Raw genomic sequence first — 24,455 nt, 5'->3', positions numbered from 1 at the left:
TGTGTAAAAACATGAACATGTAGTGTGTGTGTGTGTGTGTGTGTGTGTGTGTGTGTGTGTGTGTGTGTGTGTGTGTGTGTGTGTGTGTGTGTGTGTGTGTGTGTGTGTGTGTGTGTGTGTGTGTGTGTGTGTGTGTGCATCTATCAGTTACATATACAGTACGTCAGTACATACACACAACAAGTTTACACACAAGAGTTTACACTTCCTCTTACAATTATAATGTGAGGAGATACAAATATTTACCAAATGTATTCATTTTGAAATGTTGATCATTTTTCCTTTCCATTAACATTCACCGGATGATAAGACAAGATGTCTTTGCTAACGTGTGATGGGTATTGCCGGTTGCCTGGGAGGGAATCCCTGGGCAAGGGATTAAAAGTGGATCTGAAGGTTTGCTAACACACAGTTAGAGGACCCCATGTAAGAAGCCAGTAGCTAAGCTGGAGGACAGGACAGTGAGTCAGTCGTTGTGCAGTCTGGTAGCATACGGTAAAGGTTGATAGAGTCATGTGTGACTGATGAAACAGATTGACCCGCGGTTCCCAGTGCCTTGTCACCCTCCACAGTAGTCGGGCATCTGTCTGCCGTGTGTCACCCTGGGACCCAACATGGCTACTCAGGCTATTAACCTCTAGCACAGGAGGACATGGCACACTGCTAGCCCAGCTCACCCCTACACTACTCTACCAGTCTGATACTGGAGCTAGCTAGCCCAGCTCACCCCTACACTACTCTACCAGTCTGATACTGGAACTAGCTAGCCCAGCTCATCCTTACACTACTCTACCAGTCTGATACTGGAACTAGCTAGCCCCGCTCACCCCTACACTACTCTACCAGTCTGATACTGGAGCTAGCTAGCCCAGCTCACCCCTACACTACTCTACCAGTCTGATACTGGAACTAGCTAGCCCAGCTCATCCCTACACTACTCTACCAGTCTGATACTGGAACTAGCTAGCCCAGCTCATCCCTACACTACTCTGCCAGTCTGATACTGGAACTAGCTAGCCCAGCTTACCCCTCCACTACTCTACCAGTCTGATACTGGAACTAGCTAGCCCAGCTTACCCCTCCACTACTCTACCAGTCTGATACTGGAGCTAGCTAGCCCAGCTCATCCCTACACTACTCTACCAGTCTGATACTGGAACTAGCTAGCCCAGCTCATCCCTACACTACTCTACCAGTCTGATACTGGAACTAGCTAGCCCAGCTCACCCCTCCACTACTCTGCCAGTCTGATACTGGAACTAGCTAGCCCAGCTTACCCCTCCACTACTCTACCAGTCTGATACTGGAGCTAGCTAGCCCAGCTTACCCCTCCACTACTCTACCAGTCTGATACTGGAACTAGCTAGCCCAGCTTACCCCTCCACTACTCTACCAGTCTGATACTGGAGCTAGCTAGCCCAGCTCATCCCTACACTACTCTACCAGTCTGATACTGGAACTAGCTAGCCCAGCTCACCCCTACACTACTCTACCAGTCTGATACTGGAACTAGCTAGCCCAGCTCACCCCTACACTACTCTACCAGTCTGATACTGGAACTAGCTAGCCCAGCTCACCCCTACACTACTCTACCAGTCTGATACTGGAACTAGCTAGCCCAGCTTACCCCTCCACTACTCTACCAGTCTGATACTGGAACTAGCTAGCCCAGCTTACCCCTACACTACTCTACCAGTCTGATACTGGAACTAGCTAGCCCAGCTTACCCCTCCACTACTCTGCCAGTCTGATACTGGAACTAGCTAGCCCAACTCACCCCTCCACTACTCTACCAGTCTGATACTGGAACTAGCTAGCCCAGCTCATCCCTACACTACTCTACCAGTCTGATACTGGAACTAGCTAGCCCAGCTCATCCCTACACTACTCTACCAGTCTGATACTGGAACTAGCTAGCCCAGCTCATCCCTACACTACTCTACCAGTCTGATACTGGAACTAGCTAGCCCAGCTCATCCCTACACTACTCTACCAGTCTGATACTGGAACTAGCTAGCCCAGCTTACCCCTCCACTACTCTACCAGTCTGATACTGGAACTAGCTAGCCCAGCTTACCCCTCCACTACTCTACCAGTCTGATACTGGAGCTAGCTAGCCCAGCTCATCCCTACACTACTCTACCAGTCTGATACTGGAACTAGCTAGCCCAGCTCATCCCTACACTACTCTACCAGTCTGATACTGGAACTAGCTAGCCCAGCTCACCCCTCCACTACTCTGCCAGTCTGATACTGGAACTAGCTAGCCCAGCTTACCCCTCCACTACTCTACCAGTCTGATACTGGAACTAGCTAGCCCAGCTCATCCCTACACTACTCTACCAGTCTGATACTGGAACTAGCTAGCCCAGCTCACCCCTCCACTACTCTGCCAGTCTGATACTGGAACTAGCTAGCCCAGCTTACCCCTCCACTACTCTACCAGTCTGATACTGGAACTAGCTAGCCCAGCTCACCCCTCCACTACTCTACCAGTCTGATACTGGAACTAGCTAGCCCAGCTCATCCCTACACTACTCTACCAGTCTGATACTGGAACTAGCTAGCCCAGCTTACCCCTCCACTACTCTACCAGTCTGATACTGGAACTAGCTAGCCCAGCTCATCCCTACACTACTCTACCAGTCTGATACTGGAACTAGCTAGCCCAGCTCATCCCTACACTACTCTACCAGTCTGATACTGGAACTAGCTAGCCCAGCTCATCCCTACATTGGCTCCTGTGCCCTTCTCCACGTGATAACGTCCGAACGTCACTGAACACAAGGCTTTCAGACCTTCCGTCACCAATGTGCCCTACCTGGATGGCTGGAGGGGAGACTAAGTGGGACCTTGAATCAAACAACTGTCAGTGTTAACAATGTATGTCACCATCTCCGAATGGGCCATAAAGCAAATAAATGAGGGCCATTACAGTGGAGATTGTGATTATGATAATGAGAATAATAAAGGCGATCATCATTACGATCATGATGATAATGATAATACTGTGATGATGAATTATAATGAATAAATCCCTAGCCCATTTCCTAAATGGTGGGATATGTATCACCCAGGGGCCTGCAGCCACCCGACGGCCTTGGAGCAGGGAGTGGGTTGTTGGAGGGTGGAGAGAGAGGTGTGTGTGTGTGTGTGTGTGTGTGTGTGTGTGTGTGTGTGTGTGTGTGTGTGTGTGTGTGTGTGTGTGTGTGTGTGTGTGTGTGTGTGTGTACGTGTGTGTCTGTGCGTGTCTGTGCGTGTGTGTGTGTGTGTGTGTGTACGTGTACGTGTGTACGTGTACGTGTGTACGTGTACGTGTGTGTGTGTACGTGTGTGTGTGTGTGCGTGTACGTGTACGTGCTTGTCTGTACGTGTGTTTGTCTGTATGTGCCTTTTTTGCTCTCGATCTAAGGTTCCTCTCTCTCTTTTCACTCTGTCGTCCTTCACTATCTTATCTCCCCTTCTCTCTCTCTCTCCGTCTGTGTGTGTGTGCGTGTGTGTGTCTGTGTATGTGACTCCAGCCAGCCCTGTGTAGTATGGAGTGTTTGCCATTGCTCATGGAGCACATCCCTGGGGACCTTGGAGTTTACATATCATATTTAAACAGCTTTTGTACTCCTTCTCAATCTAACCAGGCCTCGCTCCCTATTTCACTCCTCTCTCTTTTTCTTTCCCTCCATTTTCCCCCACTTCTCATAGTTTTTTCATAACGCCAGAAGTGTCTACAAGAGGTCTGGGTTTTAATTTTAGTAAACACATTTAAATGATGCAATCTGTTGTTATGCAGACAGAGTTGGTCCCTAATGATCCTTCCATGGAGAGTGTAAATGGTTCTGATAACCAGTGAAGGTTTTTACAGAAAACAAATCTTGTGAAACCCTCTCCCTCTAAAACTGGGTCGGTTTGAGTAAACAAGCCAGCAGCCATGTTGAAATTCATCACTCTTGTCTGAGAGAGAACTAAGTGGGATTTGTCATAGACATCAGACATGTCATTTATATCACAATGTCAGCACTGCATTCGCATAATGATGGAGTCGACAACGTAGGAGCTCTGGGCCTCTGTGCAAACAACACCAATAATGTGTCTCAAGTCTAGATGTGTCAGAAGCGCAAGGATCAATATCCATGGCTTTCTGTCAAACCCCTCAATCTTTCTTTCTTGTGGGTCCAGAAGCTAAGTGCAAGAGATTAATAAGCGGATTTGTAATGCATGACCTCGGGTTTTAAACCATAATTCATCAGCTGTTTAGCGTTGTCTGCTTCTCGCCAGATTGAAAAATAGCAGACGCTAAGTAAGTTAGTTAGCCTGTCCCCCTCTGTCTCTCTTCCCCCTCACCATGTGACCCGAAGGTACAGTAGTAGGATCTAATGAGCTGCTTGTGTCTTTCTGCTGTTGTTTCCCTCTGGCAGACAGATGACGTGACGCAATCAGAGGTCTCCCTGCAGCTCCAGCTGCAGCTCTCGGACTCCTCTGAGAAGCAGCAGCCCAAGAGGTTACATGTCTCCAACATCCCCTTCCGCTTCCGTGACCCCGACCTGCGGCAAATGTTTGGGGTGAGCTCCCTTCCCTCTCCCTGAACTCACTGGGGGAAACCATTCTTTACCCACCCACACATATCATGGTACCTGCCTGGAGTGTGTATTGTTGCTCTCTCTCTCTCTAGAAAGTCCAGACAAACATTAATCCTGATCCCAGAACAGGTGTATTCTCTTTTCCCTGAAAGTGTAACCTCACTGTCTCGCATTTCACACCAGTCCTGAAAATTAACACAACAAAAAAAGTATATAATTATAATGGATCCGAATCAGGAGCATTGCCAAAAATCTAATTTGAATGTTGCACGCTAATTTAGGTCATTATAAGCTACAGGCGTTAATTTTCATCTTTATGGAGACGACGTCAAACTGATGATATTAATTACAGGAGAGCCCTGGCTACGGCGTAATAAATTACTGGACAACACGGCTGCTGTCTCCCTCTCTCTCTCTCTCTCTCTCTCTCTCTCTCTCTCTCTCTCTCTCTCTCTCTCTCTCTCTCTCTCTCTCTCTCTCCTTCCTGTGCTGTCTGATTGTTGGGTTTATTGTTTCCAGCTCTGGAGCAGGTCCTGTGGAATCCAAATTGCCTCTCTAATTAGCTCGGAGGCTTTGTGTGCCCGGCCGACGTGTGTGTGCAGCTTATGGATATGTGATGCAAATTTAACAGTGGCCCTCCCAGCAGCCCTCCCCTCCCTAACTTTCCGGGCAGTCGGTGGCTGGGTCCTGGGATTGATGTTTGTGGGCTGAGCTGGTTGCTGGTTGGGAGAGGAGATATCCTGTCTCGGCTGTATTAACGTGCCGGCTCAGCTCAGGCTCCACCCCTGGATATGGCCTCCACAATGACCCTGTGTCTGTGTGTATGTGATCAGTGGTGTGCAGCCCCATCCCTCTGGCTCTAATGGCTGCCCTGCCGCCAGGGGCTCAATACACCATTACCGTTACACACGAGCAGAGCCCGCAGACATACAGACAGGCAGAGGAGACTGAAAGGAAAGGCAGCGGTGAGATGGTGCATGTGTCAATGGTGGAGCAGTGGAATCCAGCGCAGCGCAGCCGAACCCAGCGCTGCTGCCTAGCTAGCACCTGCTAACAGAGACTCTAGCTAGCCCCTAAACAAGGAGGGAGGGTTTGAGAGTTACCCTATCCCTCCGTAGGGTTTAAGGGTGCAGAGGATGACCCTCTGAGTCACTAACGAGGCGCAGAATAAAAGACTCATTAAGGCGACTGCTGCAGACCTTAATCAGTGATTAGAAAAGTGTGATATTTGAGAGAGCGGGCGATTAGAGGAGTGAAAGGAAAACACTCTAAGCTAGCGCTAGCTCGGGTAGCGCGGTGCACCATGCTGTGCTGCTTGAGGGCGTCCGCTCCTGGGTTCTTCAACAGTACTCCTCCTCGGCTGCTTGACGAGGGCTCTCAGTGAACAAACATCTCTGGGCAATCAGACCTCTGGCCCCCATGCTTTCACACTGATCCCCAGTCTATCTCACCAGCCACTACTCTGCTACTCTCAGACAGTAGCAGCACTCTACACTACTACACCATGCTGTATTATGCTAATGATAGCTAGCCTCCTCACAGCATTCAGGTGTTTTAGCGTAGCAGAAGCAGGGATACATACGGTGCCCTATCTGTGGTTGGTAGCTCTGCATTCCAGTTGATCACAGTGTAGAAATGCATTTGCATCTCAGATAGGAAGTGGAGCGAATGAGCGAGGCCTCATAAATAAGCGTTCTCGAGGTAGGAATATTAAATAGCGCCTATGATTTTTCCCCAACTGATGCTTTTTCTTATTGATATGTTGATAGTTTACTATGGCTGATCTGGGGGTGAGGAAGGAAGGAGGTGTCGTCAGTCCCCCAGCTCAGTCTCTGTCTCCTGAGACCCCTCCAATTGATGCCATTGTTTATTGGCTTTGGTGCTGATGCAGCTGTTTGCGCTGGGCTGGGGCTGAGCTGGGGCGGAGAGGGCTGTAGGGAGGGAGGAGAGGGCTGTAGGGAGGGAGGAGAGGGCTGTAGGGAGGGAGGAGAGGGCTGTAGGGAGGGAGGAGAGGGCTGTAGGGAGGGAGGAGAGGGCTGTAGGGAGGGAGGAGAGGGCTGTAGGGAGGGAGGAGAGGGCTGTAGGGAGGGAGGAGAGGGCTGAGCTGGGGCGGAGAGGGCTGTAGGGAGGGAGGAGAGGGCTGTAGGGAGGGAGGAGAGGGCTGTAGGGAGGGAGGAGAGGGCTGTAGGGAGGGAGGAGAGGGCTGTAGGGAGGGGAGGAGAGGGCTGAGCTGGGGCGGAGAGGGCTGTAGGGAGGGAGGAGAGGGCTGTAAGGAGGGAGGAGAGGGCTGTAGGGAGGGAGGAGAGGGCTGTAGGGAGGGAGGAGAGGGCTGTAGGGAGGGAGGAGAGGGCTGTAGGGAGGGAGGAGAGGGCTGTAGGGAGGGAGGAGAGGGCTGTAGGGAGGGAGGAGAGGGCTGTAGGGAGGGAGGAGAGGGCTGTAGGGAGGGAGGAGAGGGCTGTAGGGAGGGAGGAGAGGGCTGTAGGAAGGGAGGAGAGGGCTGTAAGGAGGGAGGAGAGTGTGGGAACGGCTGAGATCCCCAGTGCCATGTGGGAATCCACTAAGATGACTTCCCCAGAAACTAATTAATCGACACCACAAGCCCATTACTCTTGGTTAAAACAATTAGCATCTGCACATTGCATGGGGAAGCATTGTCATCTCATGCGAAGAGGGGCATCACACTGGGATGTAAAATGCCCCTGTGTGTGATGGAGCCGGGTACGGTAGAGTGCTACAATTGGAATCAATAGAGCTGAGCACCATACGAGGCAGATGTGGAGAGGGGAACTATGTAGAATTGAAATCCCAGATGAACAAGATGTACTTGAGTTTGTGGCCTGGGCCGGGCCGCCCCTGGCGTTGCCTGTTGGGAAGGTCATAAATAACTACAACTTTTTTTCTCAGGCATTGTGGGGGTCAGCACTTGACCCCGGGGGATGAAGGATGTCATATGTGTTTTACCAGCCCATAAACCCAGCTCCTCCACCAGACCCACTCCCCTCATCACGCTCATCACTCTCCTATGGCCGGAGCAGGCAGATAATAGCTGGTTCTTCCTAACCCCTATTAGTGGCTCAGTCAAATCCATCCATTCCCATTGAGCGCCAACCACATGGAAGGCCTATTTCTTCCCTGTTGTGCCCAAATGAAGGCGATGCGGACCGCTTGACAGGGTAATTACTTTTAATGAAATAATACGGCCATTGTAGACAGCAATTAAAAGTGGCTCTCACTCCACTCATTAGGGGGAACTTACGATTGGCTTTCATTCCTCTGTTTTCTAATGATCCGAAGTGGAGCCTGTTAAAAGGCTTGAGCACGTTAACCCCTTGGGACCATCCCTCGAGTCCTGTTCACTGGGAAAACAACACACACTCACATCAACAAAGAGTGAGAAAAAGAGAGGAGGAGAAAGAGAGAGAAAATGGCAGGTACCTGTGTAGATAGAGAGACAGCTCAGCCACCTGTTTGTTGGGCAGGCAGAAGCCTGATGGTCTGTCTCTCTTTATGTCAAAGCCTAGTTAACTCTCTCCCTCTCTCTCTCTCTCTCTCTCTCTCTCTCTCTCTCTCTCGCTCTCTCTCTCTCTCTCTCTCTCTCTCTCTCTCTCTCTCTCAATCGGTTTTCTCTCTCTCTCTATCAGTTATCTCTCTGTTATATCTCTGTCTCTATCAGTTATCTCTCTCTATCGGTTCATGGATTTGAGGAAAGGAGTTTTCCTCAGGATCTGCTTCACATCACAACACAAACCTTACAAACAACCACCTTGCTATATGTTGAAACATCTTCTGTTACTCTACTGTGTTTACAATGTTTGTTTTAACAGTTTTTTACATCATTGATTTCATGACATAGAAATAACACAGATAAAACAGTATTTTGCATTAAAGAAAGATAATTTGATAAGATCACAATATATATTTGATATCATTGCAAAACAATTGTAATATTTTGGCATGGCAACAATAACCGTTTTCTTACTCTTTTCATAACTTAATCTCTCCTCTCTTGTCTCCTTTCTCGCCACAGCAATTTGGAAAGATTCTAGATGTGGAGATTATCTTTAATGAGCGAGGATCCAAGGTAAGTGAACTAGAACCCCAGCTGCTTCATTACCATGTACTTCTTCTGTTTAGTAATGATGGCATTAGTGTCATGTGTACATCGGCTCAGACTACTGCTCTCTAAGCCTGGTCCTGGAGAGCTGGAGAACTGCGTTCAGACATGAACTCCTCTCTCTGCTGCCTCTTTGGTTGTTGTTCGAGCTTTGTGCTCCAGTTGGGGAATCATTACCCCTGTCAATCAATCAATCAATCAATCAATCAATCAATCAATCTGTTATTGAGCTGTTTCAAAATGCACTTCCAGTACTGTAGCTCTCTGGACCAGGAATACAGACCTCTAGTTTAGAGACTAATAGTAAACCCAGATCAAATATCAAGTGCTCTAGCAAATATAGAACCATCACCCCCAAAACCGACTCAGTGTCTATACATGTACAGTAGCTCTATACCATGTTCTATATAACATCCTCTGGTGTAAACAGCACAGTGCTGGTCATCCACTGTTTATGTAATCGTCTGTGCCAAGCTCCAGAGCATTCATAAATTAGACAGCCTCCTCTAGCTGGGTGTTCAACCATGAATGGGATCGATTCCCACTCTTACCTGGTAGTTTGGGGTCTGTATAAGGTATGCAGCCAGCCTCCATCTAGGAACCTATACTCTGCTCCAACTCAGCCCCCACAGCCAGTCAAGATTGAGCACCGGATAAAGCTGCCTCCTCTGCTGTAACAAGCATTTATTGTTTGTGCCCTACAAAGCCATTACCCATGATGCCTCTCTCCTGCACCCTGCGCGCTATATAATGAACCTAGCAGGCCATTAATAAACAATCTATTTTCTATGAAGCTTTGGCAATTTGCATTCAATATGTTTGTCTCCTTTGAAAAATGGTGGCTCCACTCTCCCTCCGTGTAAGCTAATTATTTGTGCATGATAAAAAAAGATAGAGGGGCCAACCATTGTCGGGCAAAATGTCCAAAGGATTAATTTTGCCCTCAATTCCTTTTGAATTTATATCTTTATCTCCCTCTCCCCAAGGACAGCTACCGTGTTATTTATGCCAGGAATTGGAGCTCGGAGATCCTGTGTATGCATACAAGATCACAATGCTCTCCATCTCTCACATGTATTATATATCTTCAAGCAATTATCAGCCTGGCCGTGGCTCCCTCTCCCTCCCATCCCTCTATATGTATATATAGAAACCAAAGGACTGGGACTTGTTGGGCCAGCATATCTGAAGGCTGCTGATGGATCTCAGGCCCAGTCTCCCAGTCCCCATAACTCAAGCTGGTGACAAAGCCCTCAGGGGAGGGGGCACGTGGGGGTGGAAGATGGGGGATGGGCAGGAGGGTATTTTGGTGTGAGTTTAAAGGCGACATCCCCATTGTAAATCAAGTTTTTTTCCCCCTCCACCTCCTTAGAGGTAGCATGTGATTTATTAATGTACATATGTTGTTGGTGATATTATTATTATTACCAACCAATACCTTGATAGTATGGGAAATGCCCCATCACATTTTAGACACAGCTAATACAATCTGTCTAAGAAAAAGAGACAACATATGGCTTAATTTAATTGCTACAGTGCATACTTTGGCTATTGTAATGGATTAGAAATGGTTGATGATGGAATTAAACTAAATTGCTTGAAGAATTTATGAATATTCCTTCCGTGCTCAACTTCATCTCATTCCAATGGGTTTTGGGGGTTGTTTTTCATAAGGCTCCTGTTGAAGTCTTCACAATAATGATTAGACTATAATGTTGCGTAACAGAGTGTAATGCCTGCGATGCTCAGAGACATTCTCCAGAGGTGGTTTGTGGTGTTTAATTGGGTAAAACAGGCAGGTTTGTTCGTGTGTGTGAGGCTGTCATCCTTATCTCTCCTTGGGTCTCTCTTTGTTGTTCCTGACGTCTCACTAACAACCACACAATTAATAACACCGCTTATATACATCTCTACTTCCTGCTGCTCACCTAGTCCTCTCCTTCTTCTCTCCCTTTCCTTCTCTCCTTCCCCTTCCCTCCTTCCTCCTCTCTAATCCCCCTCCTACCCTATATTTTACCTACCCTGTCTACCTTCCTGTCCCTGTCTGTCTTACTGGCCTGGTGACACACGTGGCTCTCTCTTAGGGCTTTGGGTTTGTAACTTTTGAAACGAGCACAGATGCCGACCGTGCGCGGGAGAAACTAAACGGTACAATCGTAGAGGGACGCAAAATAGAGGTGCTTTTCCTTATTTCCTGTTTCTTCTTCTTCTGCCTCCTGCCTGCTGACCTCTCCCATGCCCCTGCTCTCACCTTTGTCCCACAAGAGACCTGCACATAAGCATATGCCCGCCGTGTGTGTGTGTGTGTGCGTGCATGCATAATGCATAATTGTATGTGTCGGAAGCACTCAGTGGAACCAGGAATCCATGCATGTCAAGATGGACGTGCAAATTGTTCATCATTATGACTGGAGAGGGAATGCATGCTCTCATCATCCCATAAGGACCTCACTGTCACGTCTGGATAAAGAAGACCTGTCTACTACCTACCAACACACCCTGTTGACATGTGGTCTTGACCATTTTTTCCATTTTTTTTTTCATTTGGTCTTGTTTACTGTAAATGAAGGCCCCTATTCAGTCATTCCCATCGGGTCAATATGGAGGAAATCTAAGGGGTCTGTCTTTTTGTTTTTCTTTTGAATTCATTTATTTATCCAACCAATTACCTGTGTTGCTTTTGGCTTTTTCTCTATCATATCCGTAGGTAATTGGTGCATGCCTTCCCACTTGCTACAGTAATTGAATCATCTTAAAACAAAATGTAAATGAGGAATACATTCATGTATTGTATTCATGTACATTCAAGGCCATTGTCTCCTCTGGCTATTTTAACCTCTCCAGTCTTGTGAACCTCTATGGTAATTTGCATAATTCTGACACATTTTACTGAATTTGTGTGGTATTTCTCTGCCAGTCATTTGGTTTGCCTTTTGGAAGGGTATGTTATAACTGTGGCACCATTTTGTTTTTTGGGGGAACAGGTGAATAATGCAACAGCAAGAGTGATGACAAACAAAAAAGTTGCCAATCCGTACACAAATGGTAAGATCTGCCTCTTGTCTAAGCTACAACTTTGTTCAGATACTGTACATGAATGACAATATTTACCAGTTTGGGCTTCTCTCTCTCCCTCTCTCTCTCTCTCTCTCCTTCCATAGGCTGGAAGCTGAACCCTGTAGTGGGAGCTGTCTATGGTCCTGAACTGTATGCTGGTAGGAGATCCTTCTCTACTACACTCCTCTCGTCTAGCACCACTCTAACACTACTACACTCCTCTCGTCCAGCACCAATCTAACTCTACTACACTCCTCTCGTCTAGCACCACTCTAACTCTACTACACTCCTCTAGTCTAGCACCACTCTAACTCTACTACACTCCTCTAGTCTAGCACCACTCTAACTCTACTACACTCCTCTAGTCTAGCACCACTCTAACTCTACTACACTCCTCTAGTCTAGCACCAATCTAACTCTACTACACTCCTCTAGTCTAGCACCAATCTAACTCTACTACACTCCTCTAGTCTAGCACCACTCTAACTCTACTACACTCCTCTAGTCTAGCACCACTCTAACTCTACTACACTCCTCTAGTCTAGCACCAATCTAACTCTACTACACTCCTCTAGTCTAGCACCAATCTAACTCTACTACACTCCTCTAATCTAGCACCAATCTAACTCTACAACACTCCTCTAGTCTAGCACCAATCTAACTCTACAACACTCTAGTCTAGCACCAATCTAACTCTACTACACTCCTCTAGTCTAGCACCAATCTAACTCTACTACACTCTAGCAGTATTTCTATCACACAGACCCAATTGACATCTACCCACTGGTGTTATTAGAATCTGGCTCAGTCTCAACCTGCTTCTAACACACAATTCTCTGTAGATCAAAGTGGATCTGGAATAGAATTGTGGGCCAGATAAGAAGTGGATGATCCAAGCCTCACAGAGAGAGTGGAGGCAGCCTGAGCAATTGTTTGTGGGGTGTGCACTGTAAAGCCGTAAAAAAATATTTTAAGACCAAGCCGCCCCAGCAACTGTTATCAGATTGGGGAGGCTGCTGCCGTGGATGGATTTGCCAAGTGCGCCAGATTGACTTTTACAGAGCTAACCGAATAAGGGAGATTGAGTGAGCGATATTGTTGGCACCTTCCCTGTCGAAGGCTGGTATTCCTCATGGTCAGGGTAATGGAGGGATGAGACAAGCTCAGTGGGGTTTTCCCTATCTCTCTCCCTCTACATGCCACATTTATTGCTGTATGTTATATGAACCCTTTGCATTTTAATGAGGGGGAAATGGTACTATTTCATTTGGAAGAAGTGCTGAGCACATCGCGCCACTTTAACGGCTTTCCTTTCTGCTCATTAGACTAAAATCTGTTCATTCCCCGGACAGCTTTACGGCGAACCTCTAAATAACTGTCCATGACAGAAAGCAGTCATCTATCATTTTTATTTCATCTCCAGACCCCCTCACCCTCCTCCTCAACCCCCTCACCCTCCTCCCACCGCTCCCCCAGTTCCAACGCCATCTTCCTTTGACAATTACACCCCCCCCACACACACACAACCATCCCTTTCCCAATATACACACAAACACACTCCTCATGAAATCCTCAGATGCATTCAATATCATGCAGATCACATACAAATTAATATTGTGTTTAAATATATTCTCAACACATTTTTTCATAGATTCTCACATTCCTATACAGACATATTCTGACCTATGCAGCACATACAAACACACAGATACACACACACACAAAACACACACACACAAACACTCACACACACGGATACACACACATACAAGTACACTAGGCCAAATCATGTAATAAATCAGAGGGAATGTGGACCACCATTCCAGGCAGGGGGAAGCGGGGGGCGATGGTGATTTATTGGCTGCTAATTTTTAAGACGTCTTGACATGGCACTAAAGTTTGCCAAGCCTAAACGACAACATATGCTTGCCAGCTGGGGAGATGGGAAACATAAATAAGAGATACATTTCTGTAACAAAAAACCTAACTAGGAGCCAACAGGTCAGCCTTTAAAAAACAGCTGACCATGTTTTGGAACATTTTGTTATGACCCCAAATGAAGAAACACATTTTAGTGGTTCCATCCATGGAGTTATTCTTGAATAATCATGACTATATTTAATATACTTTGGTTGGGAGTGAAATGGGATGTAATGGTGATTAATCACTGTTTATCAGTCCTCATTTCTGTGCGGGAGATCAGTGAAATTGGGAGCCATAAATCGTGGCGTGGTGACAGCGCACTCCGTCTCCATTCGTCCTGGCGCTACAGGTTTATTGTCCTCAAATCCCATTCAGGAGAATGAGGGATGAGAGCTTCACGCAGTCTCCCCGCTCTTAACCTCTGGCAGGGTACACTGGCTCCTCCTACTGATGGGAGGCTGCATGGCGGTGACTGGGGTAGTGGCGGCGCCAGCCCTGCGGTGTGTACCCCCGGGCCCGTGTCCTCGGCTGCCTCCTGCCTCCTCTCCCCTGCAACCCAAACCTTCCCTGGAGCCCTCAGTAAGGGGGCTGTGGAGGGGTCCTGTGAACAGCAGGCGCATTAGGTTCCCACTCAAATGGACTGGGGGTGGGGGGATGTTAGGGCAGAGACAGATAGCATTGTCTAGTATGGGGGATATTTTCACAGAGAGACATTTTCAGGTAGAAATGTATATTACTATGAAAATATGAATATTATGTAATACCTCAACCCATAAATGATGGTAGGATGTATTTCAATGGTTTATTTCCTAGTATTTTCTATAGCATGGTGTGTCAATTGCAGGACCATGGACAGCCATCAAGCAGCTCTGCCTGCCTACACGAATCAGGGAATCCATTTCAAACAAGCACTGTACGAGCCAGAGAGACACTTCTTCTCTCTCTGCTACTAATTCCTAAGGGGATAGAAGGAGATGAGTAGAGCTCTTGATGTTTTCACTTCCAAAGGTGAAGTTTGGTGTGGACCGTCTGAAAGCCACCAGCTGAGTAAATGACAGAATAGAAAGGCTAATTGTCATCTTAATATATCTGGACAGATCCTCTCATTGTCTGCTAAATTACTTAAATGTAAATGTTGAGGGGATAGTTAAGCTCCTGTGGCTTGATTAGATTAAGCTATTTTGGGTCCCCAGTGCTTAGATTAAGTGCTCATTCCACAGATTTATTTGAGCAGGACGCATTAAAGAGATCAACATTGTGAAAATTGTTGGTGTTTTTTTTACAAGGCTGGTTTTGACCACATCATTTGCACAGAGCAGGATTAGGAGAGGTTAGGTCTGACTGGATGGCCTGCTGTGTAAAGGTATTGAGCTCCCCTCAACTTGACACATTTGACATATGAGGTGCGGTGTGACCCTGTCGCCCTCCAGCACATTACTCCGGTTTTCCCCCAGCCATCCATCCTCTCTCTCAGAAAGGTGTTTGACTTTGGTGGCTCGACCAGGTTTGTGCTCCCATACGCCACTGTAGCTGTTGTTGCTTTTCATGGGTTTACCAAAGTGTGACAACAGCTTTTGATTTATGGGTTATTATTGAAGCAGTGTAGCCTATCGCCAACTCATTATGAGTTTACATTCACATATATCATAGCACGCAGATTGAATAAACCCCCCCCACCCACCCCCCACCACCTAAAAGAAGGAAATAGAAGATTTGGAGCCCCAAAAATGCTGGCGATTTGTACAAGGGAGAAAAAAAACACCCCTGAAATATGAAAGAGGATTGTTTTTGCCCTTTAGCTGCTGAGCCTATATGTCAGACTCCCCAAAAGAGACTCATTTAAATGTCAAGGTCAGCATTATAAATCACCAAAGCGAAAGGACCACCTTGTGATTCTTACCAGTCTATTGCTGCTGCGTCGGCAGCAAACAAAGTGCCCCGGCTGCTTTGGAGGAAACAGGGGCGTTTCCCGCCCAAATGAGATGCAGGCGTTGAATATGTGTGGAGCCCCTAATGGAGGGAGATGTTAGTGGCGTCAGACATTAAACCTGGCTGTTCGTGTTTTTAAAAGCACCACTAATCTGTCTCCCTGTCAGCAGGGTTGCTGGTGTGTACCGTTCATTAGGAAGCTTCCCAATCCCATCCACCTGCAGAGTTAACACTACATTACACTACATACAGCCAGCCGTAATGGTCATTGTCCTCCAGGCGAAATCCTACACCAGCGCATAGGAGTGCTTCTATACGAGGTATCATATAACTCCATTGCAGACTTACTGTAAAATCACTAGGTTTGATTCCACTGTGTCTAGTTTTGCTCCTGTGAGTCCATTGGAAGATAATTTGATAGTGTTATGAATGTGTTGTATGTCTGATCTCCTGCTCCTCCCTATATACCCCCCACCCCTCCTCCTTTTCCTACACATGTACACCCCAGCCTCACTGCAGACTGGAGGCCTGTGATGAATTCACCCAAAACATGTCACGGTAATGAATGAATCAGTCCAGGGGAGATGAGGAGGATGAAGAATAATAGACGTGATGGGGTAGCAGTGTTGTGATGGAGCGGAGGAGGAGAGGAGAGGGGGAGACTAGGGCGAGAGCAGGAGGAGCCTTTAACGCAGGACCAGGTTAATAGACAGAGAGAGAGAGAGAGAGAGAGAGAGAGAGAGAGAGAGAGAGAGGGGAGAGAGAGAGAGAGAGAGGAGAGAGAGAGAGAGAGAGAGAGAGAGAGAGAGAGAGAGAGAGAGAGAGAGAGAGAGAGGGAGAGAGAGAGAGAGAGAGAGAGAGAGAGAGAGAGAGAGAGAGAGAGAGAGAGAGAGAGAGAGAGAGAGAGAGGGGAGAGAGAGAGAGAGGGGAGAGAGAGGGGAGAGAGAGAGAGAGGGGAGAGAGAGAGAGAGGGAGAGAGAGAGAGAGAGAGAGAGAGAGAGAGAGAGAGAGAGAGAGAGAGAGAGAGAGAGAGAGAGTGAGAGAGAGAGAGAGAGAGGGAGAGAGAGAGAGAGAGAGAGAGAGAGAGAGAGAGAGAGAGAGAGAGAGAGAGAGGGGAGAGAGAGAGAGGGGAGAGAGAGAGAGAGAGAGAGAGAGAGAGAGAGAGAGAGAGTGTTGAGAGAGAGAGAGAGGGGAGAGAGAGAGAGAGAGAGAGAGAGAGAGAGAGAGAGAGAGAGAGAGAGAGAGAGAGAAATGTGTTTGTATGCAGGGCTGCAGTTCATAATCAGACAGCGACTGGACTGATTGAAGGTTAAGGAGAGATCTGGGGATCGCCCAGCCCTGAGGCTTGTCCTCTAATCTGTAACCATGGAACTTATGATGCTGACCTTGGCACCTCCCCCCCAACACCCCCCACCCATCACCATTGGCTGTTAAGCGCTGATGGAGGACAAGCGTGGGGCTGGGAGGAGTCACAGATGGGGTGTGGGATGGGGTCAGCCGGATGTTTGGGACTCGCCATCCAGCCCATCTGCTCCGTGCTCCCCCAGGACCTGCACATCCAGCATGTCTCTCGCCTGTCTCTGTCTGGACTACAGCACCACACAACACTGCCCCTTACCTACCTACAACAACCTTCCCCCTCAGCTAGCATACTGTTGCATCAACCAGGTGGAAGCCACAGTGTGGAACTGGTTGGATTGCATCCATTACCAGGCTGTGTTTCAAGGCAAGCCCTGGGTGGCGAGGGAGGCGGTGGCAGGCGGCATCAGGAAGGATGCGTACAGCAAATGTGGATCCTTGCTGAGTACGGCACAAAGCAGTGGGTTGGGGAAGGGGAGAGTGCTCGATGAGGCACACCCAGAAGAGATTACATCTAATGTTTCCTTGTCTTTCCCTAATGTATTCTGTCATAGGAGAAACCACTGCCACATGTCTTTATATAATGTGTTCGTTCTGTCAGTAAGGTAAGCAATGCCAATATTCCATCTCTCTAAAGTCCTCCTTCCTATGTGTTTGTCCACAGTAACAGGTTTCCCTTACCCGGCCACAGGGGCTACGGTGGCCTATAGGGGCGCCCACTTGCGAGGCCGGGGGCGGGCTGTGTACAACACCTTCCGCACAGCACCTGCACCACCACCTATTCCAGCATATGGAGCGTGAGTATCTGTGGACCTGTAGTACACTATACTGACAACATCAACAATCAACCATTAGAACAGTTTTACTCTCAAATGTTTGGGTGCTGCATTTGCAAACAATTGTGTTATTTCCTTTGTGTGCAATTGTGCTTGAGTGCAGCATGTGTATGTATGTCTATCTGTGTGTGTGTGTGTGTGTGTGTGTGTGTGTGTGTGTGTGTGTGTGTGTGTGTGTGTGTGTGTGTGTGTGTGTGTGTGTGTGTGTGTGTGTGTGTGTGTGTGTGTGTGTGTGTGTGTGTGTGTGTGCGCGTGTGCGTGCGCGTGTGCGTGCGTGTGTGCGTGTGTGTGTGTGCGTGTACATGTATATGTGTGTTCCAAAGGATGAATATCAAAGCCATAGGGAGCTATAGAAAGCATAGATAGCATGTTACTGGGCAGGTCTCACTGGACCGTGATGATCTCCTGGTTGATGTGAAGCATTCAGCCTCACACTCCTCTCTTATATTTGCACACTGCCTGCCTGCCTGGCTGACTGGCTGCCTGCCTGGGTGTCTAGGTGTCTGGGTGGCAATGGGAGTGTAGGGGAGAGGAGAGGTCTAGCTAACCGTAGTCCTAGCCTGGCTGCCTGGCTATCTGTGATTAGATCCGGGCCTGTCTGTGGCGATGAGTGGAGAGTAGAGGGGAGGAGAGTAGAGGGGAGGGGAGGAGAGGAGAGGAGAGGGGAGGAGAGTAGAGGGGAGGAGAGGGGAGGAGAGGGGGGGAGGAGAGTAGAGGAGAGTAGAGGGGAGGAGAGGAGAGTAGAGGGGAGGGGAGGGGAGGGGAGGGGAGGAGAGGGGAGGGGGATGAGAGGAGAGGGGAGGAGAGGAGAGGGGAGGAGAGGGGAGGAGAGTAGAGGGGAGGAGAGGAGAGGAGAGGAGAGGGGAGGGCTCCAGTGATGAAGACAGGTCCTTGGACTCTGGTTCCCCTACAACACCCACCCACTCCTCTCCCCAACTCCTTGCTTCTCCTTTCTTCTCCCCACCTCCTCTCCCCTCCTCTCCTCACCTCCTCTCCTCTCTCCACCTCCTCTCCCCACCTCCTCTCCTCTCCCCCCTCCTCTCCCCTCCTCTCCTCACCTCCTCTCCTCTCTCCACCTCCTCTCCCCACCTCCTCTCCTCTCCCCACCTCCTCTCCCCTCCTCCCCTCACCTCCTCTCCTCTCTCCACCGCCTCTCCCCACCTCCTCTCCTCTCCTCTCCCCACCTCCTCTCCTCTCCCCAACTCCTTGCTTCTCCTTTCTTCTCCCCACCTCCTCTCCCCACCTCTTCTCCTGACTTCCCAGTGATTTATATGTTAGCATCATGTGACCATGCTCCTTCCCTGCTGAGCTCCCTCTTTTCATCCCTCCTTCCCTTTCTCTTCCTCCAGTACCTCCCTCCCTCCACCGTAGCCTCCTGACAACACTGCAGTGACAGGAAATACAATTTATTTATTTTTTCGAGAGCAGAACATTTCATGGGAGTTGTGAAATGGCTGCATTTCCCCCCTTAATGTGTCATTCATTATTTGTGTTGTGCAGCAGCCGGTAAGAGCTGACCCTGTAGACGTGCAGAGCCACTTCCATCACTCTCGTTTTCCGCCATGCAGATGTCTGCTTGACTTGCTCTCATTGGAAATAGGCTAGGTTCTAAACATCAGTGTGCTGATCCAATCTGTCTGCATATAAAACCGCACAGAACCCAGATGAACTAAGGCCTCTCCACCATTGCTCTCTCATTTCACAGAGTGGTGTACCAGGATGGCTTCTATGGAGCAGAAATCTATGTAAGTACCGTTGTCTCTTTCTCTCTCTGCGTGCTCAGATGAAACAGAAGTAAAGCAGACAAAAGCAACCAGCCCTGGAGACTAAAACACCATCTCTGCAGCCCCCAGCGTTCCCCCTGCCTCTCTGCCAAGCCCGCGTCGATTAGGCATCTCTCTGCCGTGCCAAGAAACCCGACAACAAAATGTAAAACCCCCTCAGCTCCTCCCTCCTCTCCCTCTCTCTCTTATGATGTCAGACTTTGGCATACAGACAGATCCGAGCTCAGTGTCCCGTGTCAAGTCGGTCGTCTCTCCCCTTTAAATGGCTTTTGGAGGTGGCTTGTTTCCGCCCTTTATCTGTACCTGTGTGTGTGTGTGTGTGTGTGTGTGTGTGTGTGTGTGTGTGTGTGTGTGTGTGTGTGTGTGTGTGTGTGTGTGTGTGTGTGTGTGTGTGTGTGTGTGTGTGTGTGTGTGTGTGTGTGTGTGTGTGTGTGTGTGTGTGTGTGTGTGCGTGCGTGCGTGCGTGCGTGTGTGTGTGTGTTAGTTTCTTGTTTGGGTGGGGACAAACCTCTCTCTCTGTCTGGCCCAGGGGGCCTGTGTGGAGCCTTAGTGGGACAGCATGGGGCCTTAGTGGGCCTGTGTTGTGTGGGGCCTTAGTGGGCCTGTGTGCCTCCAAGCCATCACAGTGTGAGAGATAAGAGGAGCGGAGGAAGATAAAGGGATTAAGCTTCCCTCTGGGGCTGTTCATGCAGGGAGGGGCCACAGCACACACAGCGTCAGGCCGGCCCCAGTGCACGCTGCCCTTCACAGAGAAAAGCAGGATGCTGTGGAGATAATGCTGAAATGACCAGGCTGCCCCAGTTTGACAGCAGTCCAAGCGTTTGGGGGGGGTTATTTGCCGTTTGAATCTGTAGGTTTTTTTGTTCCTCTCTGTCCTCTGCAATAGGGGAAATGACAGCAGGCACAGACAACAGTGCTGCTGATTGCCTCTTACTTTAACCCTGTCTGCATACGAGCGAAGGGCCGGTGTCTGGGAACAAAGGTGCTGGACTCCACAATGATATATGGCTCAAACAAAGCCCCATGTCGTAGCACTGTTTGTGAGTGGCTGTTAGCGACACCAGCGGAGGGAACAGTGTAGAGGAAAAGTGGCTTAATGCGGTCCTGTCGGCCCTGGGCGTTTGGCCTCCCTCCCTCCTCTCCTCACCTCCAGCTAAGCCCTGGGTCTCAGTGCCCTCTGACCAGTCCTGGGGTATCTCGCCCCATCGCTCAAACCGTCAGCCTTTCCCCCTGTGCTTTACTGCCATTAGTTTTGGCAGTGGCCACTGCACGGACACTGAACGGCTTCAGACTGCTGGAGTGACAACAACAGCAAGTCCCACAAGCCTCTCTGTCCTCCACTATCATTCAGAAGACAGTAGCCATGTCTGTCACTGTCATGACCTAGTCAAATTCCATTCATTTCAACAGTCCTGAAGCACTTGCCATTAAAAAGATCATCCAGGATGATACCACAACATGAGACCCTGCTTCACAGGGAGTATATTAGGAATGGATGTATTCATGTTCGTGCACACACACTGGGGCGAGACACAATAACAAATGTGATGCACTGTTGTGGGCAGGATTTGACATGTGTGCAAGTGATTTATTGTGGCTGTGTGTTGTTGGGTTTTGTTGCTGTAATCAGCAGCACTGTCCCAGGGCATGGCCATCCCACAGGAACTCCTCTGCCTGGCCTTAGCCATGACTTCCTGCCTCCATGGGCAGGGAGGATGACTCAAATACAGCGCCTGGCCCATCTGCCCTCTGACCTGATTCCCCAAAGAGCCCTGGCCACAGTCCTTAGACGTTCCATCTCCACGGTAGTGTAGCTCGCCTTTGGACTAATAGAAAACATGTATTATTACCAGCCTCCTATTAGTGCTGAGCGATTAACTGAAATGTTGGTTATTTTTCCCCCTTTATATTTCTGTGAGCTCAATGCACACTTTGCGCAGTTTCTCTATAAATTAATCAGATCAAGCCCGAACTGTGCGGCGTAGGAGGGAGTTGTAGTTTCCAACAGGCCAATATTCTACATAGTTTAGAGCAGAAAACGCGGTAATTAGCCACCTACTTGTCCGGTCTGTGTGGGTGCACTGAGAGGGACTAGAAGAGACAGAAGACGTGGGTAATTAATCACCTACTTGTCCGGTCTGTGTGGGTGCACTGAGAGGGACTAGAAGAGACAGAAGACGTGGGTAATTAACCACCTACTTGTCCGGTTTGTGTGGGTGCACTGAGAGGGACTAGAAGAGACAGAAGACGTGGGTAATTAACCACCTACTTGTCCGGTTTGTGTGGGTGCACTGAGAGGGACTAGAAGAGACAGAAGACGTGGGTAATTAACCACCTACTTGTCCGGTTTGTGTGGGTGCACTGAGAGGGACTAGAAGAGACAGAAAACGTGGGTAATTAACCACCTACTTGTCCGGTCTGTGTGGGTGCACTGAGAGGGAAGAGACAGAAGACGTATTAACCACCTACTTGTCCGGTTTGTGTGGGTGCACTGAGAGGGACTAGAAGAGACAGAAGACGTGGGTAATTAACCACCTACTTGTCCGGTTTGTGTGGGTGCACTGAGAGGGACTAGAAGAGACAGAAGACATGGGTAATTAACCACCTACTTGTCCAGTTTGTGTGGGTGCACTGAGAGGGACTAGAAGAGACAGAAGACGTGGGTAATTAACCACCTACTTGTCCAGTTTGTGTGGGTGCACACTGAGAGGGGTACTAGAAGAGACAGAAGAGACGTGGGTAATTAACCACCTACTTGTCCGGTCTGTGTGGGTGCACTGAGAGGGACTAGAAGAGACAGAAGACGTGGGTAATTAACCACCTACTTGTCCGGTTTGTGTGGGTGCACTGAGAGGGACTAGAAGAGACAGAAGACGTGGGTAATTAACCACCTACTTGTCCGGTTTGTGTGGGTGCACTGAGAGGGACTAGAAGAGACAGTAAACATGGGTAATTAACCACCTACTTGTCCGGTCTGTGTGGGTGCACTGAGAGGGACTAGAAGAGACAGTAAACATGGGTAATTAACCACCTACTTGTCCGGTTTGTGTGGGTGCACTGAGAGGGACTAGAAGAGACAAAAGACGTGGGTAATTAACCACCTACTTGTCCAGTTTGTGTGGGTGCACTGAGAGGGACTAGAAGAGACAGAAGACGTGGGTAATTAACCACCTACTTGTCCGGTTTGTGTGGGTGCACTGAGAGGGACTAGAAGAGACAGAAGACGTGGGTAATTAATCACCTACTTGTCCGGTTTGTGTGGGTACACTGAGAGGGACTAGAAGAGACAGAAGACGTGGGTAATTAACCACCTACTTGTCCGGTTTGTGTGGGTGCACTGAGAGGGACTAGAAGAGACAGAAGACGTGGGTAATTAACCACCTACTTGTCCAGTTTGTGTGGGTACACTGAGAGGGACTAGAAGAGACAGAAGACGTGGGTAATTAACCACCTACTTGTCCGGTTTGTGTGGGTGCACTGAGAGGGACTAGAAGAGACAGAAGACGTGGGTAATTAACCACCTACTTGTCCAGTTTGTGTGGGTACACTGAGAGGGACTAGAAGAGACAGAAGACGTGGGTAATTAACCACCTACTTGTCCGGTTTGTGTGGGTACACTGAGAGGGACTAGAAGAGACAGAAGACGTGGGTAATTAACCACCTACTTGTCCGGTTTGTGTGGGTGCACTGAGAGGGACTAGAAGAGACAGAAGACGTGGGTAATTAACCACCTACTTGTCCGGTTTGTGTGGGTACACTGAGAGGGACTAGAAGAGACAGAAGACGTGGGTAATTAACCACCTACTTGTCCAGTTTGTGTGGGTACACTGAGAGGGACTAGAAGAGACAGAAGACGTGCGATCGAGGAGAGAGAGGAGTTGCTTCGGGAGGTATCTCTACCTGAAAATATATGATCTAAGTGATTGATATTTAGTATTCAGCCGTCGTAAAAGTATGCCTTGTTTACTTTGAACAACTATTTAAACAGTGATTTTGTCAGACAGCAGCTCAATAGAGAAATAGAAAAGATATAAAATAAAACAAATGTAATATACACAACAACTAAAATATATTATAAAAAGTAAAGTCATCTGAATAAAACATGAATAAGTGGTAAGCAGTTACTACCATCATGGGACTTTTATTCATTGTTTTCCATTCTGTGTTGTTACACCATTCAACCCACACAATAAATAGTGCATTTAATGTAAAAAAAAAAAAATCGTCATGGAAAACTGTGATTATTTTTTAATAATCAAACTGAAACCGAACCGACCTCAAAAAGCACTCTCAGCACTACCACCTATATACCCACCGTAGGATATAGGATGGAGATGGGCCAATGCTCCATTGGTGCTAATGGAAAAATAGTAGGTGAACAGCTTCATTTTTCAGTTGGAGTAATGACTGCTCTCCCCAATGAAGTTTTTAATTCCTTCTCCCACTCAGGCAAATTAATACACAGGTCCTGACTTCCCAAACACTAAAAAAGAAAGAAAGTATTCAAACCCCTTGACTTATTCCATATTTTGTTGTGTTACAGCCTGAATTCAAAATGGATTAAATATATATATTTTTTTCCCATAATGACAAAGTGAAAACATGTTTTTAGAAGTGTTTGCTAATTTATTGAAAATTAATTATAGAAATATCTATTTACATAAGTATTCACACATGTTGGAATCATCTTTGGTCTTTCTGGGTCTCTAAGAGCTTTGCACATCTGGATTGTACAATATTTGCACATAATTACTTTTAACATGATTCAAGATCTGTCAAGTTGGTTGTTGACCATTGATAGACAGCCATTTTCAAGTCTTGCCATATATTTTCAAGCTGATTTAAGTCAAAACTGTATCTGGGCCACTCAGGAACATTC

At 48.0% G+C, this 24,455-nt stretch overlaps 1 protein-coding gene across 5 annotated transcripts in view; it reads left to right on the top strand.

Moving 5' to 3' along the window:
• Positions 1–24,455, top strand: part of LOC135554375 (RNA binding protein fox-1 homolog 3-like) — a 460,460-nt gene that overhangs the window by 418,412 nt on the left and 17,593 nt on the right. For 4 of the 5 annotated variants that reach the window (XM_064986655.1, XM_064986653.1, XM_064986657.1 and 1 more), the window contains 7 exons: positions 4,413–4,556; positions 8,602–8,655; positions 10,773–10,865; positions 11,673–11,733; positions 11,850–11,903; positions 17,621–17,753; positions 19,498–19,537. In XM_064986655.1, coding sequence (XP_064842727.1) covers positions 4,413–4,556; positions 8,602–8,655; positions 10,773–10,865; positions 11,673–11,733; positions 11,850–11,903; positions 17,621–17,753; positions 19,498–19,537 — 579 coding nt within the window. The remainder of the gene's footprint in view (positions 1–4,412; positions 4,557–8,601; positions 8,656–10,772; positions 10,866–11,672; positions 11,734–11,849; positions 11,904–17,620; positions 17,754–19,497; positions 19,538–24,455) is intronic. The other variant, XM_064986656.1, reaches the window with a different exon arrangement.

This window comes from Oncorhynchus masou, chromosome 14, assembly GCF_036934945.1.
Source record: "Oncorhynchus masou masou isolate Uvic2021 chromosome 14, UVic_Omas_1.1, whole genome shotgun sequence".
NCBI lineage: Eukaryota > Metazoa > Chordata > Actinopteri > Salmoniformes > Salmonidae > Oncorhynchus > Oncorhynchus masou.
Note: the sequence above shows the minus strand (reverse complement) of the source record. Positions and strands in the feature narration are given on the sequence as shown.